Consider the following 14,057-nt stretch of genomic DNA (forward strand, 5'->3'; position numbering starts at 1 on the left):
TCTGAAGAGATGGTCCAATTTACAAACAATCATCTGGCTGTCACTTTGTTATGGAGTGGGGGGAAGGGGCTTTGGCTAAGCTCATATGGCCCTACCACACACACAAACACACGCAATCGATGATCATGGTCATTGACCATGATCATCATTCCTATGGTAATCATTATGGCTGCTAGCAGGGACTAGCATTCCACAACGATGCTGGAAAAATGTACAGTAAACAACAGCCAGGGACTGTAGGTCGGTGCATACACACAGATACAACGTGTGCTATTCCTCTCGACGTCTGGAAAGCTTCACCTACGCAGACAAGCTTGTGGACGTTTCTACTGCCAAAGCGTTCAGTCGCACAGCGGAAATCGGCGAGGTTTGATCGCACTGTTAATGATTTATATATGGTTATACTGGTCCAAAGGATCAAATGTAAACAAGTGCCGTCTATAGGAAAGCATATCAATGAGTAGTTTTGCAGTAGCAGCAGAGCACAGCAAAAGGCAATAACCCCGGCCCTAGAAAGAGTTTAGGTTTCAGTCCATCAACCTAAAACATCCGCTCTGTTTGACTCATATTCCCCATCTATTGTTTCTTCTAATCTTTTCCACCATAACATAACACGGTTCATTTCAGGTGACGCTGTGTTAATCAGCTATTTCCACAAGTTTCCCAGGAGTGTACCCAAGGGTGATACTCGGTTCTCAAGGTGAGTCAAAGTAATGCACTTGCAGGCTCTGGCAGACATGCTCTGATGTGAGAATGGCACTGTTGATAATATCCATTAAACGCTCTTATTCCCACTACAAAACATCAAACAATTAACAGTTTAGTACAGTGTGGGTGTTTGTCAAAGTACCATATCGCTAAAATACACACGGCAGATAAGTGGCAACCTAGTCCACTAAACAAAGTCTGCACCTCCACACACACACACACAAAGTTGTGGTCATTGTAAATTGATTTCCTAAATTACTTTTACCGTTTCCCAATGTGCAAAGACTTCGTGCACAGTTTCAAGATGTGTGTTGGTCAATGTGACCATGAAAGCCCGCCATTAGCCGCAGAGGCCGCTGGCGTTAACCATCAATAAAGGGTACTGAGGAAGTGATGATACCATAAAATCAGGATCGTGAGTAGAGGGGAGGAAAACAAGTCGACAAAGAGAAACAGAGAATAGAGAGAGAAACAGAACAGAGAGAGACAGAAACAGAGAGAAACAGAGAGAGAAACAGAGAGACAGAGAGAAACAGAATAGAGAGAAATGGGGTTGCTAGCTGTGCCTGTTGCCATGTACTTTGATCCTTGAACTTGTTTCGTCTGTTTCTCACACACACACACACACACACACACACACACACACACACACACACACACACACACACACACACACACACACACACACACACACACACACACACACACACACACACAGTTTTCTTAAAAAGCTTAAACATTTAGGGAGGACAAAGGTTGGCAGTTGTGGGAACATTTCTTTTCCTCATCCAACTAGCCCCCCTCTGTGATACGAGGGCCACCTAAGACCCCGGGCCAAAGGAAAGGGCTCACTCTTTCGGATTTCAAAGAATCTAAACAGACATATCAATTCAATCACAAAAGAAGACTGCATGAGTGCTCGTCACACAGCAGCTGAGCAGAGGGAAACGACATGTTGCCTTCGTCATCAAAAAATAGATTGAGTGTTTAAATAGGGTGCCAGTTGAAACAGTCTTTAAGAAAATATCTCAAGTCCTGGAGTTCATTCTTTTCCCACCACTCACTCTCACATACGGGTAAACAGTGTAATTTACCGCATATAAGCAACATTCATTCACTGTATAATATTCCCTTGAGTGTTTTGCGTGTGTGCGTGTGCGTGTGTGTGTGTGTACAATGATGTCATCAACGTGTTTGCAGGCGATGTAATGCCATGTCAAGAGTGTGCTTTGATGAAAATCTGTATGATGTCACTGCGGGCTAATCAGCAAATCAGGTAGTTCAATATGCAGAGAGGTATGAGCCTCTAATGCAGTGGTCACAAATCTGTGCTCTCCAACATACACCAAAACTTTTGCAGACGTTTTTACCTTAGAAATATGCAGAGATGGTTTCCAAAGTACAACATTTTGCCATGGAATGTATTGTATTTTCAATAAGTTAAACATGGTTGCATGGATGTGGTTTTTAGAAATATGTGGATATTTACATTACCGTTCCAACTCATTTCAGAACCTTCAACCTTTTTTACACAGTCCTACACAACATCACCATATCGTTTAACATAATCCTACACAACAATCACCATAATCACAGTACTCAACAGCCATCTTAACACATATCCACGGAAACAAGGCACTCTCGAATATAACACCAGCCAATGAGGAGAAAATATCTAACGTAATTCACTACTAGGCTCCTGTGGACTATGGACGCAGTGAGTGTTGAACCACGTTAAAACACAAACACAGATTTGTAAACACAAACAGATTGGTAAACACAAACACCTGCCTGTGCGGGGCCTTTAGTTCCTCTGCTCCCTCTCCTCCAACCCCCCACCTCCTTCTCCTCTCCCTGGGCCTTAATCCTGGAGCCTAGCAGCCATTCAGTGACGGTGCTCCGGCTTTTACGGATCGTTCCGCTCCTATTCCCATTCCACCCAGAATTCCTCAACTGACAGCTGGAGCATGACCCAAAGCGGCGCACTGTCGCCATAAGGCTTCTGGGACGGCAGAGTGAAATGGACGGAGAGGGACAGGAGAAGGAAAACAGACAAACAGAAGAAGGAGAGGAGGAAGAATGGCTCCACTATGAAAGGGATCATAATGGTGGCATTATGGTGACAGCATGGTCCCCAACCCAGCTGAGTCCACCCACACTTAGGCCAGGGCCCAGATCAGGGTGCAAGACAGTGAGTGTGTGTGTGTGTGTGTGTGTGTGTGTGTGTGTGTGTGTGTGTGTGTGTGTGTGTGTGTGTGTGTGTGTGTGTGTGTGTGTGTGTGTGTGTGTCCGACCACTCTGTAAACTATGTCATGTCCAGTGTTAGGGGTATAATTGTGTCATTATTTATGTTTGACGTGGAAAAGATAACTGTGAAACGATCAGCCAAAACATGAGAGCGCAAATAAACGGTTGCGGAAGTGAGGAAAGAAAATCATTACATTACTATTTATTACCTGTTAACTGTAACATCACTTCGATTTCTCCAAATAAACTTGCAATGCATGTTTGACCCCATTAACAATGATAAAACTGTTTAAGCCTTTTTTCAGCCATGATAATCCAGGAAGAAGCCCTGATCAAAAATCGGAAAAATACAAGATCATTTAAGTAACTAGGATAGCAAGACATGGGTAGACACACGTCACAATTTATCTGTGAACAAAGACAAACTTGTACAGCTTAATCAAATCTCACACACACACACACACACACACACACACACACACACACACACACACACACACACACACACACACACACACACACACACACACACACACACACACACACACACACACACACACACACACACACACACACACGAGCCTGCTTACACAAGAAGAGCGTCCTGTAATTATTCTGGGTGGATCCCCATATTGGACGACCAAGATTAGGAGAGTGGACAGAGAGAGAGAGAGCCAGCAGAGAAGAATGAGAACAGAATGGGTAGATACAGAGAGCTGTAATGTTAGAAAGGACTCAGGGTGGACCCAGGGAGGGACAATACGAAAAGATTCCATTCATTTGTATATACATTTAGATTTGGTTTAAAAAAAGTGTTCTTTTTATGAGCAGATGTTAGTAATACCAAACCTAATCTCACGTTCACTGCTACTTAATTTATTCAATACAGTGTTAAGGTGCATTCTGTCGTAACAAAGCTGAACTTGGAGGACAAGGATTCTGTAGGCTTTACAAACCCCAACTGAAAACAAAAGTAAGCCAACGCCTTAAACCACAAGTTTGTTCCATGGCCTGTAAATGATAAACCTTATAAACCAATATCTTCGACACACACACAGAAACTATAATCGGAGCCAACATAGTGCCTTTCCTTTCATCCGTGCTTCTTCATCTTCCCCCTCACTCATCATCCCTCGTTTTATTGGCTCAAGCCCAAACTGTGATGACCTTAAAAAGATAAAAGAGTTCCTCTATCATAATGTGTGTGGATGAGTGTGTGGGATTGTGTGCGCGTTTGTGCGTGTGCTTTGATGTGTGCCAATAGAATGTCCTTTCAACAGACTAAAATACCACTTCAAAAATGGATTGACTCCTTCCTCTTACAAAATAATCCCAAAATACTTCCTCCCTCCCTACCTCCCTCCCCGTTCATATTGTCAACACTGAACATAACTACTGTGTCCACTGTACAGACAGGTAGTGGCGTCTTCTGGATTGCCAAACTAATGTGCGTCCTTTGGAAGATGTTTTAATAGCAAATAACACTTAAGGCAGAGGACAGAACGCGTGAAAGGTTAAAGCCGTTTATCTGTTGCTGCAATTGGATGGATTTTTGCAGGGTGAAATCCAATATAGGAGCCAACAGCAACAAAGCCGGAGGAATGGGATTTGAAATGTATATCCTCCTCTCCTGTATATCTACACTCACGATGGGAGGGGGGAGTATTGGAGTCGACGTGGGTGTTCTGCTCACTCTGATTGAGTTGGGGGGGGGGGGGGGGGGGGGCACAGGTGTATGCCACAGTCCACTGTAAAATCAGCAAGATAGAGAGCAAGGGGGGAGGGGGGTATGGTGTATTTAGCACAGGTGTATTCAATGGCATCTCTGAAAAAGACATACACTCAACTTTCCCTACTCAGTTATTTAGCCTATCTATATGTCATAGATTACAGGTAAAATGGGGATTTTCCCAGAAAAACTTAAACACATACTCTCTAGGGCAAGGTTTTTTAAGTTCTGGGCTACTGTAGGAACATGGTGGGGCAACCTGGCGGGCTCTGTTGATGTTGACCTACTCCCTACTTAGATCTAATGGGCTCAGTCCAGTGGATCTTTTCTTCATGGGATTATACACTAAATAAAACATACCTATGAATATTATATTCCACTTCTCCCACCAGCTCCGCCAGATGCCACTAACTTCGACAGACAGCACCTTCAAGCGAAAACTATTAAAGTGCAAATAACAATTTTCACTTCTTAAAACTCATCATTCATAGGGTGAAGATAGCCACTGTACTCCATTATATGATATCATGATGCTTGTTATAACAATGCTTTGGTTTGTACTACATAAGAATCAGTTTTGCGAAGTAAACCATAAAAGAACAACATGACTAAGACTTGAATAGAGCATTCCAGTTTTCCTTCTTCCTTTAATCTCAGTCATTGTGTCCCGGTGATTTCCCACGGACCTTAATCCCATTCCGTACCTTCTCAGATCTGTGTATTTGTTTACTTGCGGTAGTTCCCCACCACCTCCGACACCGTACTCCCTCGCCCTGTCCCAGACATCCCTGCTCTCCCCTTCCCGCTCGCCCAGATCACTATTTCTCTGTCTTTCACCGAGTCTCAGGGTAGTCATGACTCACCTTGTTGCTATGCGTCAGATAGACGCAGGGGGAAAATGAATGTGTGGATATGAGAGAGAGAGAGAGAGAGAGAGAGAGAGAGAGAGAGAGAGAGAGAGAGAGAGAGAGAGAGAGAGAGAGAGAGAGAGAGAGAGAGAATGACAACAACTGATAAAAAAAGAATGCAAAATATTAGAAAGGATGCAGGCCGAGATTTAAAAACGAACAACTGAATGTTATCACATGGGTCAAATTTAAACTATCATTGTTATCAGAGAGGACTAGGAAAATTTTGATAAAAGTTTGAGAAGAAAGAGTCAGAGAAAGAATGATGCCCAATTGGGGAAGTTGGATTCACTGATGCCTCCAGAAAAGGCAAAGTCCCGATGCCTCCCTCTCTCCCTCTCTATCATTCCTTCTTTCTCTTTCTTTCTTTCTTTCGACAGGGCATGCCTGCACTTCAGTCTGCCTTGGCACAGCTTCTGTTGCGTTAAATCCAAATAAAAGAGGAGAGTCATAGAGCACCGGAACTGCATGGAAGTGTGTGAGCCACGCTGTTTTAAACACAGCAAGTTGGCACAACAGGGCCCTCACAGACCCTGGAACAAACTCCTGATATCTTCCAGACTAACACTTTTACTTGGAGGCCAGAGGCACAGGAAAGAATGGTCTGTTTAATCCAAATAAACCAGAGATTAAATATATAAATCAAAAGATGAAATTCTTTTTATATAAATCATTTTGTAAAATAAACGCGAAGAAGCTACTTGATATACACATTACACACATACTTAAATGACAAAAGGATGCTGTCTCCAACTTCCTATTTCTGCAAATCTAATTTCCTGTGTTCAGAGATCCACCTTCCATCATCCCAACAACATAAACAAGGAAACTGTGTGTCTGTGTGTGTTATTGTGTGTGTAAACTTGCTGTGGCAAAGTTCCTTCAATAGAACGAGATGTAAAACTGTGTATTTTACCTGTCCTGCCTGATCCATTGACAATCAATATTAGTGGTGGAAAAAAGTGGTAGCTAGTCAGTACAGTTGGACAAATATTTAGAGTTTCAGACAACACACAGGCTCTGTTACAAAGAAGTTCAAGATGTGTGAAGATACACAATTGCTTAAAAAAAACACCTCAAAATCCCAGTCTCCGTTGTAAACTGTGATTCAAAAATAACAGGAATCAAATTTGCTTTGAAGCCCAAACAAAGAGTCATACAGAGACTTTATATTAAGTGAATCAATAATACATGCACATGCTATGCATTGATCAATTGCTCAATGTCATCTGTGTGAGACTTGTTTAATGATATCATATCATATCATATGAAAGTATATCTACTTGTGTTTGTATAACAGTGCTAATGCTGTATTGTATTTTGTATGGGCTGCTCCTTGAAAATGCACACCATATCTAAAATAATCATACGAGTCACTGTAATAACTTATAATGCGTACCTACGGCATCTAAACAAAGGCCAGCTGTCCATGAATCAACCACTAAGACAGACCCAAACCAAAATACACTTTGAACTACGGCATTACAACTATTTGTCATTTTAAAAACAACAAACCATTCATTGCATGAGCCACCATAGCAGGAATCTCAGCCAGAACGTATTTTTCTTTCCGTCTGGTCAATTCAAAAACATATTTTAAATTGCCTCTCTTTTTTTTCATTTATGGCTTGAAAAAGCCTTCTTTTAGTAAGACACATTGACAAATAGCGGCTTCACAGGGGACGCAGGTTGAATGTCCTTACAACCGTAAATAGTATGGCAATGTAAACATACTGACATCTAATGTACACAAGACAGACAGACACACAGTCTCCATGCAGGTGGAGGGAAAGAGGTACACATGTATACACATGCACACTATACGCAGTCCATCATAATGGGCCACATTATGCCCATCTCAACAGGAAATTAAGAAGTTGAAATAACTCACCACTTTTGGCTTCGTCCGCTGAATGGGAGGCAGGGATGCAGGGTCCTCAGTAGCAGTTCTTTGCGCCCCAGTGTCCATAACTTCACAAGTGGGGGTCTCACTGGGCCCCTCTGGCACAGACATGGACCGTTCAGTTCCATCCCTGGCCCCTGAAAGAGGGCCTGGGCACTCTGCCTCCTTCTCGGTGGAACTCAGAGCTAGTATATACCTCTTGGTCACGTCCTCGAGAGAAGGGGCCTCATCCCCCGAGGGTTTGCTCGGGAGTGAGGGCTCTGCGGTGGGTGGTATCTTGGAGCGGTTGGCCTCTTTCAGCAGCTTAGAGTGTGCAGGGGGAGAGATGGGCATGAACGTAGCTGGCTCGCTGGCGTGGCGGACATGCCTGGTTCTGGTTTCGGGTCTGGACAAATGGGCGAGAGGAGGGAGTGGGGGAGTGAGGTCGTCTTGGCCCTCCAGATCTTCTTGGGACTCTACATCTGGTTCTCCAGGATCTAAATGAGCGTCGCTTGCAGACCAGCCGTGGTGTTTTCTTGACGTCTGATGACCCAATCTTGGAGAGAGAGCCTCAGCCGGTTTGAGGTCAAAGTTAAATTTCTTTCCCTCATCCACTCTCCCTCCCACCCCTTCATCTATACCATTAACATCTTCATCGCCGTGGTTCTCAGAGGCAAGAGCACATTCTGAACTGGAGCGAGACTTCCTGGCTTTGTTACTACTGCTTCCAGGATTGAAGGGATGGGTCTGCGGGGGTAAGGGTTGGATCGCCTCACCTTCTGGGTTCCACAGCTTCTCCCTTTGCCCACTTAGAATCGGCTCACTGCTGGATGGTGGGATCTGGCCAGCTTGCTCCAGCTCACTGATTGGCTCATTTTTATTAGAGTGACCTTTGTAGTGAGGGTCATTCGGAGACAGCAATTGTGCGTCGCTACGTCGACTGGGGTCGCTGAACGATTTCTTTTTGGGAGCTTTGCCGTTGCCATGGTCGTCCACCATGAGTCTGTCCATCGCCCCCGGTTCAGCCACGATGCTTCGAATTACCCCGCTGTAATCGCGGACACTGTCGTCGCAGAGAGCACTGTCGCTGCACACTGACAGATCGCTGGCCACGCTGCCCTTACTTTCAGACAGCACAGTGGCAGGGCAGGACTCGGTCACACTTCCTATCCCTTTGACGGACAGAGACCCCAGAAGGTTGCTGTCCATGGAGCAGAAATTGCTGTTTCCTTCTCCAGCCACAAAGCAACGCCTCTGGGGCGTGGGGTCACTGAGTGAACGGTAGACGGTAGCCTCTCCATTCCCGGATGACACTGAGGTGGACTCTCCACTGCTGCCGTTGCTACAGTCTGAGTTATTATTACCAGTAGGGGAGAACTTCCTGCGCCGCCTAACGGCCCCAGGAGTTGCAGGGGCATCAAGACCCCCTTCCCATTTCCCAGCTGGAGTTGAAAGCGAGACCCCCTCGCTTTCAGTGTTGCTGGTGTTGATCGCCTCAAAAGGTTTGCTATTTGTTACTGACGTTGGGCTGCTCATATCCATTATAATGCTGTCACTCTCTGCCCTTAGGGCATGAGGTTGTGCGCAAGAGGCTACTGGTATTGGGATCTGTTGAGTTGCACTACTCACAACGTTCTCTGGTGTGTCTTGCTTCTCCTTCTTCAACACATCCCCTTGGTGTAGAACTGATTGCTTCCATGTGGTGACAGGCTTACCCAGCACATCCCTAGCTATCATTGACCCCAAATTAACCCCAGCTGGCCCTGCAAAACAGCTCTCAGAGATCTCCCCGAGACCAGTCTCTGGCTCCGTCACTATTCCTTCATCAGTTAGACTAGACTCATGACCTGACAGTTCATCTACAGAGCGGTGGTGGAACATGCTCTCCTCAGAGTCACCTTTCTGCATGGATCTCTCCTGTTCTCTGCTCTCCTGGTTTCTCTCCTCGCTACATTCTCGGTTCCAACTCTCCCGCTCCTTCACCAATGGTGGGGCTTCGCTGTCCCTCTTGCTACTCAGCCTCCTCCCATTTTCTCCGTCTCTCTCACTTTTCTCTCTGTCCCTCACCTCATCCTCCATGTTCATGCCCCCTCTCTCCTTCTCCTGCCCTGTTGGTGTTATAGAGGAGCTCTCATCCTCTACCCTTTCATCGTCCGTGACATGAACATTTTCATTGTCGTCGTCGTCATCATCATCCTCTCTAGCACTCATTTGGCAGATATCTCGCATAACCTGTCTGGCTTCTTGTATGTATCTGTCCTGCAGCGGGGTTGGCGTTACATTGTCATTGTCATCATATCCATAATCCCTTGCTCTTCTTTCTCTTCCTACCCTAAAATCACCCCCATCACTCTCTACCTCCCGGTCACTAATGGACCGCCTGCCTTCATCCCTCTCTACGTCAAGTCGCTGTTCTGACGAGCTCCGCTTAGAGGTGCCACTTGTGGAAAAACACGGCACACCCAAGGTGGATTTGTCAGAGTAGGAGAAGGATTTAGCACGCCGCAGGGTGGCGGTTAGATCCTTTAGAGTCGGGCGACACCCAGACTGGTTGCCATGACTATGTGACCCCCGTCTGTACAACGTTGACCTCTCCTCAGCACCACTGGGCTTCTCTCCTCCAACTTTACGCACCCTGAGATCTGATAGGTCCGTTTTCAGGAAGCTGAGGAGAGTCATCGTATCAGAGGCAATATCAGGGTTGGACATTGAGATTCTATGCTTTGTTTTGTCCTCCGTTATTTCTCTCCCAGCGAAGGTTCTTCTGAATACCGTGGACCCAGCCCCTTGACCCGTATCTGGCACGGGCCCTTCCCTTTGCGGTGTGGTGGAAGGGGGGGTGACTGTCGGGACAACCTGGGGGCGTACCCACACAGGTGCACGGGAGAAGTTGTCCCCATGTCCAAAGCTTGGGGAGCGATACATGGTAGAGTTCCCATGGTAGGTTTTACTCTGCATAGACGAGATGGACACATTGGAGCTTATGGTGTTGTGGACTTGTGCTCGGTGTCCACGCCTGGCCTGCTTCTCCTCCTTGAGCGTCTCTGTACTAGAGCACCGGCTACTGCTCTGGGAGCCGCCAGGACTGGTGAAGGAGGGAATGTTGACCTTTGACACGCGTGACACACCAGGAAGCGGCGTGGCCATCGATGGCGCGCAAAGGCACTCCCATCGCTGCGCCAGCCTTCGGGAATTACTTGCAACGGGTTCTTTTTTCTTCCGGCTCGGGAAAGCACTTCCTGACTGATGGTGGTGAGGCTCTAACTGTTCCATGGTCATGCCTGTATCGCTGTCGCTGTCTTCTGACTCACCATCACGATCGTTGTTGCATCGGCCCGACGGCAGTAAAACCTTCTTCTTCTTACGCAGGGAGCGCCGGCGAACCGCGTCTCGGCTGGGCGGTCCTAAATTCTCTGCGCTGTCCTCCTCGCTGCCGGAAGATCTACCGACGCTCTTGCCCACGCACCATCCATGTTTACCGCGGTAGAAACTGCTTCCTTGTTCTTCAACCCCCCAGCCTCCCCTAATGGAGGTAGAGGGCAAAGGGCCACAGGACGCACTCCGGCCTACACCTCTCCCTCTGCCTTTCCTGATGTGCTCCTCCTCCTCCTCTCCGGAACTAAACCTGTAGCGCAGGCTGGAGATTATGCTGATGGGGGCTTCTACCTTGGAGGAGGGAGCTGCAGTTGAGGAGGCAAGGGCTGGATTTAGTGGAAAGGGGGAGGAGGTGGTGGTGGTGGAGGAGGTGGGGGCTGGTGTTCTGGAGGAGCTATTTGAAGAATGTAAACTATCCCTGGGCAGCCCGACCCCCTGTCTCTCCCTTCTCTCCCTCGGCTGTTTAACAGCAGAGGAGGTGGCTTTGCCCAACGGACAACTCTGAGGAGAAGGAGTAGGCGCAGGAAAATGAAGGTCAGGGTCGGGGTCAGATGTCAGAAGTGTTGTCCTGGAGGTCCTCAAAGCAGGCTCTCTGTCGCAGTTAGGACTCGGGGCTCTGTGCGTAGGCTGGTCGACTCTTAAAGAGCGTCCACTACTGCTGTCTTGAAAAATGGATTTGCTCGTATTATTATTACTATGCGTTTCTAAATCTAACTCCTTTTCATTTGGGTCTTGCTGTAGGTCAGGATCAGAAAAGAAGTCCATTTCCTTTTCTAATCTCCTATTTGCTTTAAGTATATTCCCGGCCGCCCCACTATTTATTCTAGCCGGAGCTCCAAGTTTGAAGTGTTGTTTTTCTGGAAGGAAAAGGCTACTTGCTTCGTTACCAGAGCTGCTAGCTGAATGCTTGTCACTTTTGTCTGAGAGAGAGGCAGTATCCTTAGTGCTAAACTGAAAGTTAAGCCCCGTTTTTAATTTCTCTTCAGGTTCATTAGTCGCCTTGGGCTGCTGTGCAGAACGGGTTTGTCTTTCACTGAAAATTTGCCGGATCTTTGTGACGCTTGGCCAGTGGTCAGAATGGACTGGAATAAACTCACCGTGGCGCGTTGACAAATAACTCCTTTGAGATTTGCAAGCTGGAGGAGTCTCTTCGGTAGTTGAAACATCCTCAGACCGATCCGTTGTCAAAGCCTTTTTAATATCAGACGAGCGCGGGTGGACCTTTGTGTAATCTCTCTTACTTGTACTACTTCTACGCTCGGTTGACAGCTTTGAACACATCCATTTTTGGTTTGCCTTCTCTGAGTCCGACCCTGAGAAAGAGTCTGTGCCAGGGTTTAACTTTTCCCCCGCATCTTTAAATTCAGCAGGAATGTTAGCAGAGTCAATATTGTGAATACACCCACTGCTAATATCTTCATGAAAAGATGAACGCAGGGGTGAAGGGTCTTTCCTCGTGCCTTTGGCCCGGGGCAGGGTCGCTCTTCCTTCGGTCACCCTGCTATCGCCTGAGGCGGTGATCTGCGTTCCAGCAGAGCCAGCGCTGCTGAACTTCTGTGTGAGCTGGCGAATGGACGGGGAAAGAGAGGAGAGAGGAGTGGAGGAGCCTCGGTCTGCGGTGGGGAGGCCGGCGTTGGTCGCAGTGATTTTGGAAACTTTTCTTGAAACGCCAACATTACGCGTCGCCAAGGGTTCCACTTTCTCAGCCGTGCATTGCTCCGTAGTAGTAGTAGTGGTAGCGGTGGTGGACAAAGGGGGAAGGGCGACGCCACAAGCATCCAAATCCTTTGATTTAACTTGCCTATCGTTACGGCTGCTGCTGCTGTTGGCACTCCAAGACTCCAACTTTTTGAACGAGACACTACGACACACGGCCGCGTTTTTCTTCCCGTCTTCTCTTTTTGCCATTGTTCATTTCGTTCCTGGTGATTAAATCCACATTCTTGTTTCATTGATGAGGCGAGTCAAGTTGACTACGGTCCATTCCACCGCATAAAGCCGTACAAAACAGAGTTGTCCCTTCAATAATTGGATTATTGGAACGAGGCCAGCCAAGAGAGAGAGCTGTTTTAAAGTTAAAGAGCAAAGTTAAATATTAAATATGGGGTCAAAAACTTACACGCTTTTGGTCCCAAAATGCATCCAAGCACGAGGAAGAAAGGACTCGAAGTTTATCCAAACTGTCCCCGGTCCAACCTGTGCACAAGCAACTCTTTCATTGTTTACTCCCTCCATGTTCAAATCGTTGTCCCATTGCAAAGTCCACAGGCCCGGGGGCGCCAGGTATCCTTTACTGTAGTGCTCGAATGGTACTGAACTCCTTATTTTGACATTATTTGGTTTTCCGTGACTTAATGTTTTTGCATGCTAATGCATGAGATAGGGCAGGGGTGGGCGGGACTAGGGTTGCAGGGGCTGTCATAGCCCCCTTGGGGATAGAGAGGAAAAGCATTTATTTTTGATGGGCGAAGTCAGATACTGTGTGTGGACAAACCAAAAATAATTATAGCCCCAGGGCCCAAGGAAGTCTCACAGACAGCAAGGCCCTTTATTTGAGAAGAGCAGAGGTTCGTGCAGGCCTGTTTGTTCATCTATTTCGATAGTGTTCTGCAACGGTGTCTCGTATAGGGAAACACATGTGTCGGTATGTAAAAGTATGCAAGTGTTTCTTTGTGGCCCTCTAGCTGATTCGTTGTTTATCTTCTGTCAGAGCAAGAAATAGTTGACAGCAGCGTACTAGGCGGTGCTCAAAGTACATGACAGACAAGTAGATGTGTCTGTGCTCTATTCTGTAGTTCTAATGTGACTGTATTATAATCATTATAATGGTACATAACCTAATAAACTATAGGCTATAGTTTAGTGTCTACATCATATGCCTAATTGCCATAGCCCTTCTAGCAATGATGTCCCACATAGTATAATCTCTTCATCACTAGGCCTATTTCTGTTTCTTCTGAAAAATGACATATCCAAAGTGAATAGAGTATATCTCCCCAATCTAATAGTGGCACCAAAATAAAGATAATACCTGTGAGATTGTTGTGCAAGTGAATCATTCAACTTGGATACTACTTGGTTAAAGTGAATAAAGCTAGAATACAGCATAAGTGAAACTTTAGATGACAGTAGAATCTTGAGAACCCATTGTACACTTGTGACACTTGACCCATCTAACGGTGGCTATGGTCTATATTAATCCTATCCA

At 46.3% G+C, this 14,057-nt stretch overlaps 1 protein-coding gene across 1 annotated transcript in view; it reads right to left on the reverse strand.

Annotated features, from left to right (window-relative positions):
- The window catches only part of arhgef17 (Rho guanine nucleotide exchange factor (GEF) 17), a 57,900-nt gene extending 44,650 nt beyond the window's left edge, over nt 1–13,250 (reverse strand). Inside the window, exon 1 of the mRNA XM_030381312.1 lies at nt 7,484–13,250. Within this exon, the coding sequence (XP_030237172.1) occupies nt 7,484–12,757 (5,274 nt within the window). The 5' untranslated portion in view covers nt 12,758–13,250. The remainder of the gene's footprint in view (nt 1–7,483) is intronic.
- Between the last annotated feature and the right edge of the window lie 807 nt (nt 13,251–14,057).

This window comes from Gadus morhua, chromosome 16, assembly GCF_902167405.1.
Source record: "Gadus morhua chromosome 16, gadMor3.0, whole genome shotgun sequence".
Lineage (NCBI taxonomy): Eukaryota > Metazoa > Chordata > Actinopteri > Gadiformes > Gadidae > Gadus > Gadus morhua.